Source organism: Lampris incognitus, chromosome 12 (assembly GCF_029633865.1).
Source record: "Lampris incognitus isolate fLamInc1 chromosome 12, fLamInc1.hap2, whole genome shotgun sequence".
Taxonomy (NCBI): Eukaryota; Metazoa; Chordata; class Actinopteri; order Lampriformes; family Lampridae; genus Lampris; species Lampris incognitus.
The window spans coordinates 56208366-56225870 of record NC_079222.1 but is presented as its reverse complement, the minus strand read 5'-3'; the positions used below and the strand labels follow the sequence as shown (position 1 = coordinate 56225870).

At 45.3% G+C, this 17505-nt stretch overlaps 1 protein-coding gene across 1 annotated transcript in view; it reads left to right on the top strand.

The window, feature by feature from the left end:
* Positions 1-17505, top strand: part of tbc1d13 (TBC1 domain family, member 13) — a 112991-nt gene that overhangs the window by 56632 nt on the left and 38854 nt on the right. The window contains exons 7-8 of the mRNA XM_056290625.1: positions 4040-4122; positions 4281-4440. Coding sequence (XP_056146600.1) covers positions 4040-4122; positions 4281-4440 — 243 coding nt within the window. The remainder of the gene's footprint in view (positions 1-4039; positions 4123-4280; positions 4441-17505) is intronic.

Genomic DNA, 17505 nt, shown 5'->3' with positions numbered 1-17505 from the left:
TTAATAATAATTTTTTCTTATTAAGTTCAGGTGTTGGGGAATCAGCATATGAACGGTCCACTTCCGCTATACTATGGGGCAGTTCTGTTAGACGTTGTTTATGTTTCTTTCTCTCATGTGCTGTGTATGAGATTATTTGGCCTCTAAGGTAGGCTTTGAGAGCCTCCCAAACAATAGTTAGTGGCATATCCGGAGTATGATTGAATTCCATAAAGATATCTATCTGCTGGGAGAGAAAAATTTTAAAGGAGTCCCTGGACAGTAATAGAGGATCAAATCGCCAGGTGCGTTGGGGTTTAGGGCAGTCTATGAAACCTATATCTAGATGTACAGGACTATGATCCGAAATAACAATACTATTATATTGGCTCCCCCTAACCATAGGAAGGACCCTACTATCCAGGAGAAAAAAATCAATCCTTGAATAAGAATGGTGCACTGGGGAAAAAATTAGTATTGTTTAGTAGTTGGGTTGTTTCTTCTCCAGGGATCAAAAAGAGAGTAGGATTCCATAAATGAATGGATAACAGTGCCTGCCTTGGGAATTTTACTATTAGGTCTTGGGTTTGATCTGTCCAAATATGGATGTAATACACAGTTAAAATCTCCCCCCACTATTAATCGGTAATCATTTAAGTCTGGGAGGGCTGCTATGAAACTAGAGAAAAAAAGTGGTTCATTCCAGTTTGGTCCATATACATTTGCCAGTGCCACATGTGTACCATACAGGTTACCCGTCACTATCACATACCTTCCCTACCTTAGTGGCCAGTCCGTCAGCTGAAGAGCACCTGGCGCACCTGAAACAGGTTTTTCATCGTCTGGACGAACACGGCCTGATAGTCAACCCGGCCAAGTGTCAGTTTGGACTGCCGGTGATTGACTTCACTACCACCACCACCAAGTGCACTCCCAGGAACTTGATGTTACTGAACCTCTCCACGGTGGAAGAGGGTCATGAGCATCACTTAAGAAACTAATGGAATGACTATTCTCCATTTATTTATGAAGCTTAGCTGTTAACCTGCAGGTTAGACTGTACTGCGTACATTCTATTGTACAGCGCCCCTGGCAGCCTGGAGCACTTCCATTGTACCAACTGGTTTTGAAGCATTTCCCGTTTTTTTTTTTTTTGCAGTGTTTCTATACTTGCATTGCATTTCCTATTTACATTTGCTTTGGCATTTTGTGACATTTTTCTTCTCTTAGACTACAGTTCTGTTGTTGCGTGTACTTTAGGTTTATTTTTAATGTGTTTTGATGTTTGCAGCATTTCTGGATTTGGAGTGAATTTCCCCTAATGTTAGTGCTGTTGCTTTTGCAGTGTGATTTCCCTTGCTGGCCTGTAAGTATAGATGCCAGTCCATTTCTCACTTGGGCTGGAAGTCCAACTATGTATTCCTGCAAGGAGTGAGTTGTTGCAGGGAGACAACAGTGGAAGAATCAGTTAGAAACTGCTGTCCGACTGTACTTGGGTTGTCTTGAAAGTGGAAGTTGTTTTAGAACATTTCTCACAACATTGTGAGCATATTAGTGCCAGAGAAGAGCCATTATCATGGACCTGATGTTACAAATGCTGTTGCCCCAGATGATTACATGACAGCTTGGTGCACAGCAGCCGGCTGACATGAGCTTGCTCAATGCTAACTCTTTTTTTAATATTGTACTGCCTATTGCTCGGTTTCACTTTTAACAATAGGAAAATAGTTTAAGATTCAAAAATGCTAGATTTTCCTCAAATATTTTTCATGAAAAATCTGTGCGAAAGTTGAGAATGAAAATGCAATAATTGGATTACATTTTCATTTGTAAGTAGTCCATGCCAAAATTAATTACTGATTGGCTGTCACGTTTCAATATTCTCACATCTTTTTTAGAACAACAGAGAAATTTTACTGTCCATGGTCTTTTTTTTTTGTTTGTTTTTTTTGTTTTTGTTTTTTACATGCACAGTGTTCTTTATACTTAAATAATGTTAAAACCTGCCCTGTGCCTGTCATGCCCCAGACAGTTTCAGTTAAAAGACTGGTATTAAATCTCTATTCATTAATTTAATTACTACTACTACTACTTTTGGCTGCTCCCGTTAGGGGTTGCCACAGCGGATCATCCATTTCAATTTCTTCCTGTCTTCTGCATCTTCCTCTGTCACACCAGCCACCTGCATGTCCTCCCTCACCACATCCATAACCCTCCTCTTTGGCCTTCCTCTCCTCTTCCCTGGCAGTTCCATATTCAGCATCCTTCTACCAGTATACCCAGCATCTCTCCTCCACACATGTCCACACCATCTCAATCTTGCCTCTCTTGCTTTGTCTCCAAACCGTCCAACCTGAGCGGTCCCTCTAATATACTCATTCCTAATCCTGTCCTTCTTCATCACTCCCAGTGAAAATCTTATCATCTTCATCTCTGCCACCTCCAGCTCCACCTCCTGTCTTTTTGTCAGTGCCACTGTCTCCAAACCATATAACATAGCTGGTCTCACTACCATCTTGTAAACCTTCCCTTTAACTCTTGCTGGTACCCTTCTGTCACAAATCACTCCTGACACTCTTCTCCACCCACTCCACCCTGCCTGCCTGCATTCTCTTCTTCACCTCTCTCCTGCACTCCCCGTTACTTTGGACAGTTGACCCCAAGTATTTAAACTCATATGCCTTCGTCACCTCCACTCCTTGCATCCTGACCATTCCACTGTCCTCCCTCTCATTCACGCATAGGTATTCCATCTTGCTCCTACTGACTTTCATTCCTCTTCTCTCCAGTGCATACCTCCACCTCTTCAGGCTCTGATCAACCTGCACCCTACTCTTGCTACAGATCACAATGTCATCCGCGAACATCCTCGTCCACGGAGACTCCTGCCTGATCTTGTTCGTCAACCTGTCCATCACTATTGCAAACAAGAAAGGGCTCAGAGCCGATCCTTGATGTAATCCTACCTCCACCTTGAACCCATCTGTCATTCCAACTGCACACCTCACCATTGTCACACTGCCCTCATACATATCCTGTACCACTCCTACATACTTCTCTGCAACTCCCAACTTCCTCATACAATACCACACCTCCTCTCTCGGCACGCTGTCGTATGCTTTCTCTAAATCTACAAAGACGCAATGCAACTCCTTCTGGCCTTCTCTAAGCTTCTCCATCAACATTCTCAAAGCAAACATCGCATCTGTGGTGCTCTTTCGTGGTCATGAAACCCGTACTGCTGCTCGCTAATCGTCACCTCTCCTCTTAACCTAGCTTCTATTACTCTTTCCCGTATCTTCATGCTGTGGCTGATCAACTTTATACCTCTGTAATTGCTACAGAGGTATAAATTCTTCTTTCTCATCCATCTCACACCCAACTTGCATGGCATATGCGCTGATAACGTTCAGCAATACACCTTCGATTTCCAGCTTCATACTCATCACTCTGTCTGACACTCTCTTCACCTCCAGCATGCTCTTGACATACTCTTCCTTCAGAATTACCCCTACCCCATTTCTCCTCCCATTCGCACCATGGTAGAAGAGTTTGAACCCACCTCCGATACTCCTGGCCTTACTCCCCTTCCACCTGGTCTCTTGCACACACAGTATGCCTACCTTTCTTCTTTCCATCATATCAGCCAGCTCTCTCCCTTTACCAGTCAAAGTGCCAACATTCAAAGTTCCGACTCTCACCTCCACACTCCTACCCTTCCTCCTCTCTTGCTGCCTCTGGACATGCCTTCCCCCTCTCCTTCTCCTTCGCCCAACAGTAGCATAGTTTCCTCCGGTGCCCTGCTGGTTAACAGTACTGGTGGCTGTCGTTGGTAACCCGGGCCTCGACCGATCCGGAATTTAAATCTTATTTATGATCCGCATATTTGATTTGGCAAAGATTTTACGCTGGATGCCCTTCCTGACGCAACCCTCCCCCTTTATCCGGGCTTGGGACCGGCAGTAAGAATGCACTGGCTTTTGCATCCTCAGTCGCTGGGTTCTGTTCATTATTTTAATTAATTAAGTTAATTAATTTCATCTCTTTCGTTAATTCACAGCCTCTAAATCCAAACCCAGGGAGCAAGTGGAATAACTACTTCAAGGATAATGAAGTTCTGCTCCAGATTGATAAGGATGTCAGGTAGGATGTGTGCTGTTCAACTTCTTTTAGCATTATTCTCTTGGAAGGTGCCGCCATGTAGCAAAGTCTGGAATGTTCTTAGGATTTCACTGGCTATTCAAAAGAAAAGTATCGTTTTAAACAAATATTACAGAACGCGTCTGTTTTGATATTTCTAGGCGGCTGTATCCAGACATGGCTTTCTTCCAGCGTCCCACAGAATACCCTTGCCAGCTAATCTTGGACCCTCAGAATGATTATGAGACCTTGCGACGGCGTGTGGACCAAACAACTCTTAAAGCACAGACTGTTAATCGCAACCGCAGTGGCGTGACCAACGTAAGTATCTGAGGTGGGCAGTAGACACCACACAACCAAAGAAACACTAGTGAATCTGTCTCTGTGCCCCACTGATCACCATGACACAACCACCAATGTGATACATGGGGACGTCCGGGTGGCATAGCAGTCTATTCCATTGCCTACCAACATGAGGCTCTCTGGTTTTAATCTCTGTGTTACCTCCGGCTTGGTTGGGCGTCTCTACAGACACAATTGGCTGTGTCTGCGGGTGGGAAGTCAGATGTGGGTGTGTGTCCTGGTCACTGCACAAGCGCCTCCTCTGGTCGGTCGGGGCGCCTATTCGGGGGGGAGGGGGGACTGGGGGGAATAGCGTGATCCTCCCATGTGCTACGTCCCCCTGGTGAAACTCCTCACTGTCAGGTGAAAAGAAGCTACTGGTGACTCCACATGTATCAGAGGAAGCATGTGGTAGTCTGCAGCCCTTCCCGGATCAGCAGGGCAGCGACCGGGACGGCTCAGAAGAGTGGAGTAATTGGTCAGATACAATTGGGGGGGAAAAAGGGGGAAAAAAAAGAAGATATTTGTACCAATTGCGATGGGCGGAGATATGTAAACTGCTTAGGGACTGGTGCTTGCACATACTGCACCACACACACACACAATATACCCCTGGTCTTTAAACTCTATAGTCTGTCAAGATAAAAACCCATTTGAGATATTAATGCATTACATATGTTAGTATGTCTGTTATGAAACTAACTGACACCAAAATTAACATTTTAACAACTTTAATACTACTTTTCAAAAAATTTAAAATGGCTGCTGTCGAATGACGGTAATTACTGGTAACTCCCTTCTCTATGGGCCTATGGAACTTTCAGTCTGCAATAAACAAGGGAGATTGTTTCTAAGGCTGCTCTGAACATTCTCGCGCTTACGGAGACTTGGAGTTATTCTGAGAATATATGACACCAGCTGCCCTTTCCTCAGGCTTTTCTTTCTCTCACTGCCCCCTCCCTTATGGGCGAGGTAGTGGTACTGCTTACTCATTACACCCTCCTGGAAATATGCCCAGTCTCCCTCCATCTCACTTTAATCTCATGCTATCTCTCTCACTCAACCAGCCAAGGTTATGCTAATAGTTCTCTTACAGACCCCCTGCTCAGCTAAAAAAACATTCTTGAAGAGTTTGACATGTTTTTTCGGCAACATTGTAACATTGTCAATGGTCTGCGGTTGCACGTTCATGTTTTTTTTTGTTTTATCCTTTCATTTTCTCTAAAATTGTTTACTGTGATTATTTGAATGCATCTTTGATTAGAGGTGTATTATTACCTTAACTGCAAGTCTATAACCCCGCCATGCAGCTGTTGCGCGCCCCCTCCCCCCCCCACCGCAACACAGTAAATACGTCGCCATCAAACATCTTCTGCTCCGGAGGTACAGCCTATCTGCCACAGAGAGGGCAGATAGGATCCTTTCCCTATCCGGTTTGGGTGACGGGACGGCTGTGGATCTCATGGACAATATTGTAACGTGCATGGATAAGAAGACACGCTGGCCGCTGGCTGGCGGGTCTGACCCTTTAGTCGAGCGGTTAGCGATGTCTCCTGCGGTGCGGGCGATACGGGTTTGCTTCTCGGCCGCGGCAGTTCCTGTGGTTGCGTTGTCCCCCCGAATTCGCTACAGTATTGTATCAAAGTTCAGGAAGTTAGTGTCGAGTCAACCCTAATTTGGATTAACGGGTCTGATAAATGAGAATATGTAAAGGTAATGTTGTACACAACACACTGAGAATCAAAAAGCAGGGAAGAAGCTGCAGTGTCAGCAAAATGTACAAAGTATAAGAAAATTAACTACTTAAAATTAGATGGAATAAATGACCCTCATAGAGAACTTATAAAAGATAAAACTTATATAAAAAACGAAATCAAACAGAAAAAATTAAGTTTATTGGATAATATAGAATAACAGCATTTTCAAACTTTGCAAACACTAGTCAGTAGAAGTGGCTGATGTTGAAACACATGCAGTCAGTACAAGCTGCTGATGTTGAAACACTGCATTAGAAGCTGCTGATGTTGAAACACTGCAGTCAGTACAAGCTGCTGATGTTGAAACACTGCATTAGAAGCTGCTGATGTTGAAACACTGCAGTCAGTAGACCCTGCTGATGTTGAAACACTGCTGTCAGTAGACCCTGCTCATGTTGAAAAACTGCAGCAGAAGCTGCTGATGTTCAAACACTGCAGTCAGTAGAAGTGCTGATGTTGAAACACTGCAGCAGAAGCTACTGATGTTGAAACACTGCAGTCAGTAGACCCTGCTGATGTTGAACACTGCAGACAGTAGAAGCTGCTAATGTTGAAACAATGAAGTCAGTAGACCCTGCTCATGTTGAAACACTGCAGTCAGTAGACCCTGCTGATGTTGAAACTCTGCAGTCAGTAGAAGCTGCTGATGTTGAAACACTGCAGTCAGTAGACCCTGCTGATGTTAAAACACTGCAGTAGAGCCTGCTGATGTTGAAACACTGCAGTCAGTACAAGCTGCCAATGTTGAAACACTGCAGTAGAAGCTGCTGATGTTGAAACACTGCAGTCAGTAGACCCTGCTGATGTTGAACACTGAAGTCAGTAGAAGCTGCTTATGGTGAAACAGTGCAGTCAGTAGACCCTGCTGATGTTGAACACTGCAGTCAGTAGAAACTGCTGATGTTGAAATACTGCAGTCAGTATGCCCTGCTGATGTTGAAACAGTGCAGTCAGCAATCCCTGCTGATGTTGAAACACTGCAGTATAAGCTGCTGATGTTGAAACACTGCAGTCAGTAGACCCTGCTGATGTTGAAACACTGCAGTTAGTGGAAGCTGCTGATGTTGAAACACTGCACACAGTAGACCCTGCTGATGTTGAACACTGCAGTCACTAGAAGCTGCTGATGTTGAAACAGTGCAGTCAGTAGACCCTGCTGATGTTGAAACACTGCAGTCACTAGAAACTGCTGATGTTGAAATACTGCAGTCAGTATGCCCTGCTGATGTTGAAACAGTGCAGTCAGTAATCCCTGCTGATGTTGAAACACTGCAGTATAAGCTGCTGATGTTGAAACACTGCAGTCAGTAGACCCTGCTGATGTTGAACACTGAAGTCAGTAGAAGCTGCTGATGTTGAAACACTGCAGTCAGTAGACCCTGCTGATGTTGACACACTGCAGTCAGTAGACCCTGCTGATGTTGAACACTGCAGTCACTAGAAGCTGCTTATGGTGAAACAGTGCAGTCAGTAGACCCTGCTGATGTTGAACACTGCAGTCACTAGAAACTGCTGATGTTGAAATACTGCAGTCAGTATGCCCTGCTGATGTTGAAACAGTGCAGTCAGCAATCCCTGCTGATGTTGAAACACTGCAGTATAAGCTGCAGATGTTGAAACACTGCAGTCAGTAGACCCTGCTGATGTTGAAACACTGCAGTTAGTGGAAGCTGCTGATGTTGAAACACTGCACACAGTAGACCCTGCTGATGTTGAACACTGCAGTCACTAGAAGCTGCTGATGTTGAAACAGTGCAGTCAGCAATCCCTGCTGATGTTGAAACACTGCAGTATAAGCTGCTGATGTTGAAACACTGCAGTCAGTAGACCCTGCTGATGTTGAACACTGAAGTCAGTAGAAGCTGCTGATGTTGAAACACTGCAGTCAGTAGACCCTGCTGATGTTGACACACTGCAGTCAGTAGACCCTGCTGATGTTGAACACTGCAGTCACTAGAAGCTGCTTATGGTGAAACAGTGCAGTCAGTAGACCCTGCTGATGTTGAACACTGCAGTCACTAGAAACTGCTGATGTTGAAATACTGCAGTCAGTATGCCCTGCTGATGTTGAAACAGTGCAGTCAGCAATCCCTGCTGATGTTGAAACACTGCAGTATAAGCTGCTGATGTTGAAACACTGCAGTCAGTAGACCCTGCTGATGTTGAAACACTGCAGTTAGTGGAAGCTGCTGATGTTGAAACACTGCACACAGTAGACCCTGCTGATGTTGAACACTGCAGTCACTAGAAGCTGCTGATGTTGAACACTGCAGTCAGTAGACCCTGCTGATGTTGAAACACTGCAGTCACTAGAAACTGCTGATGTTGAAATACTGCAGTCAGTATGCCCTGCTGATGTTGAAACAGTGCAGTCAGCAATCCCTGCTGATGTTGAAACACTGCAGTATAAGCTGCTGATGTTGAAACACTGCAGTCAGAAGACCCTGCTGATGTTGTATCACTGCAGTAGAAGCTGCTGATGTTGAACTACTGCAGTCAGTAGAAGCTGCTGATGTTGAAACACTGCAGTGATTGGAAGCTGCTGATGTTTAAACACTGCAGTCAGTAGACCCTGCTGATGGTGAAACACCGCTGTCAGTAGACCCTGCTAATGTTAAAACATTGCAGTAGACGCTCCTGATGTTGAAACACTGTAGTCAGTAGCAACTGCTGATGTTGAAACACTGCAGTCAGTAGTCCCTGCTGATGTTGAAACACCACAGTCAGTAAACCCTGCTGATGTTAAAACAGTGCAGTCAGTAAACCCTGCTGATGTTGAAACAGTGCAGTCAGCAATCCCTGCTGATGTTGAAACACTGCAGTATAAGCTGCTGATGTTGAAACACTGCAGTCAGTAGACCCTGCTGATGTTGAACACTGAAGTCAGTAGAAGCTGCTGATGTTGAAACACTGCAGTCAGTAGACCCTGCTGATGTTGACACACTGCAGTCAGTAGACCCTGCTGATGTTGAACACTGCAGTCACTAGAAGCTGCTTATGGTGAAACAGTGCAGTCAGTAGACCCTGCTGATGTTGAACACTGCAGTCACTAGAAACTGCTGATGTTGAAATACTGCAGTCAGAATGCCCTGCTGATGTTGAAACAGTGCAGTCAGCAATCCCTGCTGATGTTGAAACACTGCAGTATAAGCTGCTGATGTTGAAACACTGCAGTCAGTAGACCCTGCTGATGTTGAAACACTGCAGTTAGTGGAAGCTGCTGATGTTGAAACACTGCACACAGTAGACCCTGCTGATGTTGAACACTGCAGTCACTAGAAGCTGCTGATGTTGAAACAGTGCAGTCAGCAATCCCTGCTGATGTTGAAGCAGTGCAGTCAGCAATCCCTGCTGATGTTGAAACACTGCAGTATAAGCTGCTGATGTTGAAACACTGCAGTCAGTAGACCCTGCTGATGTTGAAACACTACAGTCAGTGGAAGCTGCTGATGTTAAAATACTGCAGTCAGTAGACCCTGCTGATTTTAAACACTGAAGTCAGTAGAAGCTGCTGATGTTGAAACACTGCAGTCAGAAGACCCTGCTGATGTTGTATCACTGCAGTAGAAGCTGCTGATGTTGAACTACTGCAGTCAGTAGAAGCTGCTGATGTTGAAACACTGCAGTGATTGGAAGCTGCTGATGTTTAAACACTGCAGTCAGTAGACCCTGCTGATGGTGAAACACCGCTGTCAGTAGACCCTGCTAATGTTAAAACATTGCAGTAGACGCTCCTGATGTTGAAACACTGTAGTCAGTAGCAACTGCTGATGTTGAAACACTGCAGTCAGTAGTCCCTGCTGATGTTGAAACACCACAGTCAGTAAACCCTGCTGATGTTAAAACAGTGCATTCAGTAGACCCTGCTGATGGTGAAACACTGCAGTCAGTAGACCCTGCTGATGTTAAAACACTGCAGTTAGTGGAAGCTGCTGATGTTGAAACACTGCACACAGTAGACCCTGCTGATGTTGAACACTGCAGTCACTAGAAGCTGCTGATGTTGAAACAGTGCAGTCAGCAATCCCTGCTGATGTTGAAACACTGCAGTATAAGCTGCTGATGTTGAAACACTGCAGTCAGTAGACCCTGCTGATGTTGACACACTGCAGTCAGTAGACCCTGCTGATGTTGAACACTGCAGTCACTAGAAGCTGCTTATGGTGAAACAGTGCAGTCAGTAGACCCTGCTGATGTTGAACACTGCAGTCACTAGAAACTGCTGATGTTGAAATACTGCAGTCAGTATGCCCTGCTGATGTTGAAACAGTGCAGTCAGCAATCCCTGCTGATGTTGAAACACTGCAGTATAAGCTGCTGATGTTGAAACACTGCAGTCAGTAGACCCTGCTGATGTTGAAACACTGCAGTTAGTGGAAGCTGCTGATGTTGAAACACTGCACACAGTAGACCCTGCTGATGTTGAACACTGCAGTCACTAGAAGCTGCTGATGTTGAAACAGTGCAGTCAGTAGACCCTGCTGATGTTGAAACACTGCAGTCACTAGAAACTGCTGATGTTGAAATACTGCAGTCAGTATGCCCTGCTGATGTTGAAACAGTGCAGTCAGCAATCCCTGCTGATGTTGAAACACTGCAGTATAAGCTGCTGATGTTGAAACACTGCAGTCAGTAGACCCTGCTGATGTTGAAACACTACAGCCAGTGGAAGCTGCTGATGTTAAAATACTGCAGTCAGTAGACCCTGCTGATTTTAAACACTGAAATCAGTAGAAGCTGCTGATGTTGAAACACTGCAGTCAGAAGACCCTGCTGATGTTGTATCACTGCAGTAGAAGCTGCTGATGTTGAACTACTGCAGTCAGTAGAAGCTGCTGATGTTGAAACACTGCAGTGATTGGAAGCTGCTGATGTTTAAACACTGCAGTCAGTAGACCCTGCTGATGGTGAAACACCGCTGTCAGTAGACCCTGCTAATGTTAAAACATTGCAGTAGACGCTCCTGATGTTGAAACACTGTAGTCAGTAGCAACTGCTGATGTTGAAACACTGCAGTCAGTAGTCCCTGCTGATGTTGAAACACCACAGTCAGTAAACCCTGCTGATGTTAAAACAGTGCAGTCAGTAGAACCTGCTGATGGTGAAACACTGCAGTCAGTAGACCCTGCTGATGTTAAAACACTGCAGTAGAAGCTGCTGATGTTGGAACACTGAAGTCACTAGACCCTGCTGATGTTGAAACACTGTAGTAGAAACTGCTGATTTTGAAGCACTGCAGTCAGTAGACCCCGCTGATGGTGAGACACTGCAGTCAGTAGACCCTGCTGATGTTAAAACACTGCATTAGAGGCTGCTGAGGTTGAAATACTGCAGTCAGTATGCCCTGCTGATGTTGAAACAGTGCAGTCAGTAGTTCCTGCTGATGTTGAAACAGTGCAGTCAGCAGTCCCTGCTGATGTTGAAACACTGCAGTATAGGCTGCTGATGTTGAAATACTGCAGTATAAGCTGCTGATGTTGAAACACTGCAGTCAGTAGACCCTGCTGATTTGAAACACTGCAGTCAGTAGAAGCTGCTGATGTTGAAATACTGCAGTCAGTAGACCCTACTGATTTTAAACACTGCAGTCAGTAGAAGCTGCTGATGTTGAAACACTGCAGTCAATAGACCCTGCTGATGTTGAAATACTGCAGTCAGTAGTCCGTGCTGATTTTAAACACTGCAGTCAGTACAAGCTGCTGATGATGAAACACTGCAGTCAGTAGACCCTGCTGATGTTGAAACACTGTAGTAGAAACTGCTGAAGTTGAAACACTGCAGTCAGTAGACCCTGCTGATTTTAAACACTGCAGTCAGTAGAAGCTGCTGATGTTTAAACACTGCAGTCAGTAGACCCTGCTGATGTTGTATCACTGCAGTAGAAGCTGCTGATGTTGAAATACTGCAGTCAGTAGACCCTGCTGATGGTGAAACACTGCAGTCAGTAGAAGCTGCTGATGTTGAAACAGTGCAGTCAGTAGAAGCTGCTGATGTTCAAATACGGCAGTCAGTAGACCCTGCTAATTTTAAGCACTGCAGTCAGTAGAAGCTGCTGATGTTGAAACACAGCAGTCAGTAGACCCTGCTGATGTTGTATCCCTGCAGTAGAGCCTGCTGATGTTGTATCACTGCAGTAGAAGCTGCTGATTTTGAAGCACTGCAGTCAGTAGACCCCGCTGATGGTGAGACAGTGCACTCAGTAGACCCTGCTGATGTTAAAACACTGCATTAGAGGCTTCTGAGGTTGAAATACTGCAGTCAGTATGCCCTGCTGATGTTGAAACAGTGCAGTCAGTAGTTCCTGCTGATGTTGAAACAGTGCAGTCAGCAGTCCCTGCTGATGTTGAAACACTGCAGTATAAGCTGCTGATGTTGAAATACTGCAGTATAAGCTGCTGATGTTGAAACACTGCAGTCAGTAGACCCTGCTGAATTGAAACACTGCAGTCAGTAGAAGCTGCTGATGTTGAAATACTGCAGTCAGTAGACCCTACTGATTTTAAACACTGCAGTCAGTAGAAGCTGCTGATGTTGAAACACTGCAGTCAGTAGAACCTGCTGATGTTGAAATACTGCAGTCAGTAGTCCGTGCTGATTTTAAACACTGCAGTCAGTACAAGCTGCTGATGTTGAAACACTGCAGTCAGTAGACCCTGCTGATGTTGTATCACTGCAGTAGAAGCTGCTGATGTTGAACCACTGCAGTCAGTAGACCCTGCTGATGGTGAAACACCGCAGTCAGTAGACCCTGCTGATGTTAAAACACTGCAGTAGAAGCTGATGATGTTGAAACACTGCAGTCAGTAGAAGCTGTTGATGCTGAAACACTGCAGTCAGTGGAAGCTGCTGATGTTTAAACACTGCAGCCAGTAGACCCTGCTGATGGTGAAACACTGCAGTCAGTAGACCCTGCTGATGTTAAAACACTGCAGTAGAAGCTCCTGATGTTGAAACACTGCAGTCAGTAGACCCTGCTGATGTTGAAACATTGCAGTCAGTAGAAGCTGCTGATGTTGAAATACTGCAGTCAGTAGACCCTGCTGATTTTAAACACTGCAGTCAGCAGAAGTTCCTGACGTTGAAACACTGCAGTCAGTAGACACTGCTGATGTTCAAATACTGCAGTCAGTAGACCCTGCTGATTTTAAACACTGCAGTCAGTAGAAGCTGATGATGTTGAGACACTGCAGTCAGTGGAAGCTGCTGATGTTTAAACACTGCAGTCAGTAGACCCTGCTGTTGGTGAAACACCGCAGTCAGTAGACTCTGCTGATGTCAAAACACTGCAGTACAAGCTGATGATGTTGAAACACTGCAGTCAGTAGAAGCTGCTGATGTTGAAACACTGCAGTCAGTAGTCCCTGCTGATGTTGAAACACCACAGTCAGTAAACCCTGCTGATGTTAAAACAGTGCAGTCAGTAGACCCTGCTGATGGTGAAACACTGCAGTCAGTAGACCCTGCTGATGTTAAAACACGGCAGTAAAAGCTGCTGATGTTGGAACACTGCAGTCACTACACCCTGCTGATGTTGAAACACTGTAGTAGAAACTGCTGAAGTTGAAACACTGCAGTCAGTAGACCCTGCTGATTTTAAACACTGCAGTCAGTAGAAGCTGCTGATGTTTAAACACTGCAGTCAGTAGACCCTGCTGATGTTGTATCACTGCAGTAGAAGCTGCTGATGTTGAAATACTGCAGTCAGTAGACCCTGCTGATGGTGAAACACCGCAGTCAGTAGACTCTGCTGATGTTAAAACACTGCAGTACAAGCTGATGATGTTGAAACACTGCAGTCAGTAGAAGCTGCTGATGTTGAAACACTACAGTCAGTGGAAGCTGCTGATGTTTAAACACTGCAGCCAGTATACCCTGCTTATGGTGAAACAGTGCAGTCAGTAGACCCTGCTGATGTTGAACACTGCAGTCACTAGAAACTGCTGATGTTGAAATACTGCAGTCAGTATGCCCTGCTGATGTTGAAACACTGCAGTATGAGCTGCTGATGTTGAAACACTGCAGTTAGTGGAAGCTGCTGATGTTGAAATACTGCACACAGTAGACCCTGCTGACGTTGAACACTGCAGTCACTAGAGGCTGCTGATGTTGAAACAGTGCAGTCAGTAGACCCTGCTGATGTTGAAACACTGCAGTCACTAGAAACTGCTGATGTTGAAATACTGCAGTCAGTATGCCCTGCTGATGTTGAAACAGTGCATACAGCAATCCCTACTGATGTTGAAACACTGCAGTATAAGCTGCTGATGTTGAAACACTGCAGTCAGTAGACCCTGCTGATTTTAAACACTGCAGTCAGTAGAAGCTGCTGATGTTGAAACACTGCAGTCAGTAGACCCTGCTGATGTTGTATCACCGCAGTAGAAGCTGCTGATGTTGAACCACTGCAGTCAGTAGAAGCTGCTGATGTTGAAACACTGCAGTGATTGGAAGCTGCTGATGTTTAAACACTGCAGTCAGTAGACCCTGCTGATGGTGAAACATTGCAGTAGACGCTCCTGATGTTGAAACACTGCATTCAGCAGACCCTGCTGAATTTGAAACACTGTAGTCAGTAGCAACTGCTGATGTTGAAACACTGCAGTCAGTAGTCCCTGCTGATGTTGAAACACCACAGTCAGTAAACCCTGCTGATGTTAAAACAGTGCAGTCAGTAGACCCTGCTGATGGTGAAACACTGCAGTCAGTAGACCCTGCTGATGTTAAACACTGCAGTAGAAGCTGCTGATGTTGGAACACTGCAGTCACTAGACCCTGCTGATGTTGAAACACTGTAGTAGAAACTGCTGAAGTTGAAACACTGCAGTCAGTAGACCCTGCTGATTTTAAACACTGCAGTCAGTAGAAGCTGCTGATGTTTAAACACTGCAGGGAGTAGACCTTGCTGATGTTGTATCACTGCAGTAGAAGCTGCTGATGTTGAAATACTGCAGTCAGTAGACCCTGCTGATGGTGAAACACTGCAGTCAGTAGAAGCTGCTGATGTTGAAACATTGCAGTCAGTAGAAGCTGCTGATGTTCAAATACGGCAGTCAGTAGACCCTGCTGATTTTAAGCACTGCAGTCAGTAGAAGCTGCTGATGTTTAAACACGGCAGTCAGTAGACCCTGCTGATGTTGTATCACTGCGGTAGAGCCTGCTGATGTTGTATCACTGCAGTAGAAGCTGCTGATTTTGAAGCACTGCAGTCAGTGGTCCCTGCTGATGGTGAGACACTGCAGTCAGTAGACCCTTCTGATGTTAAAACACTGTATTAGAAGCTGCTGGGGTTGAAATACTGCAGTCAGTATGCCCTGCTGATGTTAAAACAGTGCAGTCAGTAGTTCCTGCTGATGTTGAAACAGTGCAGTCAGCAGTCCCTGCTGAAGTTGAAATGCTGCAGTATAAGCTGCTGATGTTGAAATACGGCAGTATAAGCTGCTGATGTTGAAACACTGCAGTCAGTAGACCCTGCTGATTTGAAACACTGCAGTCAGTAGAAGCTGCTGATGTTGAAATACTGCAGTCAGTAGACCCTATTGATTTTAAACACTGCAATCAGTAGAAGCTGCTGATGTTGAAACACTGCAGTCAGTAGACCCTGCTGATGTTGAAATACTGCAGTCAGTAGTCCGTGCTGATTTTAAACACTGCAGTCAGTACAAGCTGCTGATGTTGAAACACTGCAGTCAGTAGACCCTGCTGATGTTGTATCACTGCAGTAGAAGCTGCTGATGTTGAACCACTGCAGTCAGTAGACCCTGCTGATGTTAAACCACTGCAGTAGAAGCTGATGATGTTGAAACACTGCAGTCAGTAGAAGCTGCTGATGTTGAAACACTGCAGTCAGTGGAAGCTGCTGATGTTTAAACACTGCAGCCAGTAGACCCTGCTGATGGTGAAATACTGCAGTCAGTAGACCCTGCTGATGTTAAAACACTGCAGGAGAAGCTCCTGATGTTGAAACACTGCAGTCAGTAGACCCTGCTGATGTTGAAACATTGCAGTCAGTAGAAGCTGCTGATGTTGAAATACTGCAGTCAGTAGACCCTGCTGATTTTAAACACTGCAGTCAGCAGAAGTTGCTGATGTTGAAACACTGCAGTCAGTAGACCCTGCTGATGTTCAAATACTGCAGTCAGTAGACCCTGCTGATTTCAAACACTGCAGTCAGTAGAAGCTGATGATGTTGAAACACTGCAGTCAGTGGAAGCTGCTGATGTTTAAACACTGCAGTCAGTAGACCCTGCTGATGGTGAAACACTGCAGCACAAGCTGATGATGTTGAAACACTGCAGTCCGTAGACCCTGCTGATGTTGTATCACCGCAGTAGAAGCTGCTGATGTTGAACCACTGCAGTCAGTAGAAGCTGCAGATGTTGAAACACTGCAGTGATTGGAAGCTGCTGATGTTTAAACACTGCAGTCAGTAGACCCTGCTGATGGTGAAACATTGCAGTAGACGCTCCTGATGTTGAAACACTGCATTCAGCAGACCCTGCTGAATTTGAAACACTGTAGTCAGTAGCAACTGCTGATGTTGAAACACTGCAGTCAGTAGTCCCTGCTGATGTTGAAACACCACAGTCAGTAAACCCTGCTGATGTTAAAACAGTGCAGTCAGTAGACCCTGCTGATGGTGAAACACTGCAGTCAGTAGACCCTGCTGATGTTAAACACTGCAGTAGAAGCTGCTGATGTTGGAACACTGCAGTCACTAGACCCTGCTGATGTTGAAACACTGTAGTAGAAACTGCTGAAGTTGAAACACTGCAGTCAGTAGACCCTGCTGATTTTAAACACTGCAGTCAGTAGAAGCTGCTGATGTTTAAACACTGCAGGGAGTAGACCCTGCTGATGTTGTATCACTGCAGTAGAAGCTGCTGATGTTGAAATACTGCAGTCAGTAGACCCTGCTGATGGTGAAACACTGCAGTCAGTAGAAGCTGCTGATGTTGAAACAGTGCAGTCAGTAGAAGCTGCTGATGTTCAAATACGGCAGTCAGTAGACCCTGCTGATTTTAAGCACTGCAGTCAGTAGAAGCTGCTGATGTTGAAACACGGCAGTCAGTAGACCCTGCTGATGTTGTATCACTGCGGTAGAGCCTGCTGATGTTGTATCACTGCAGTAGAAGCTGCTGATTTTGAAGCACTGCAGTCAGTGGTCCCTGCTGATGGTGAGACACTGCAGTCAGTAGACCCTTCTGATGTTAAAACACTGTATTAGAAGCTGCTGGGGTTGAAATACTGCAGTCAGTATGCCCTGCTGATGTTAAAACAGTGCAGTCAG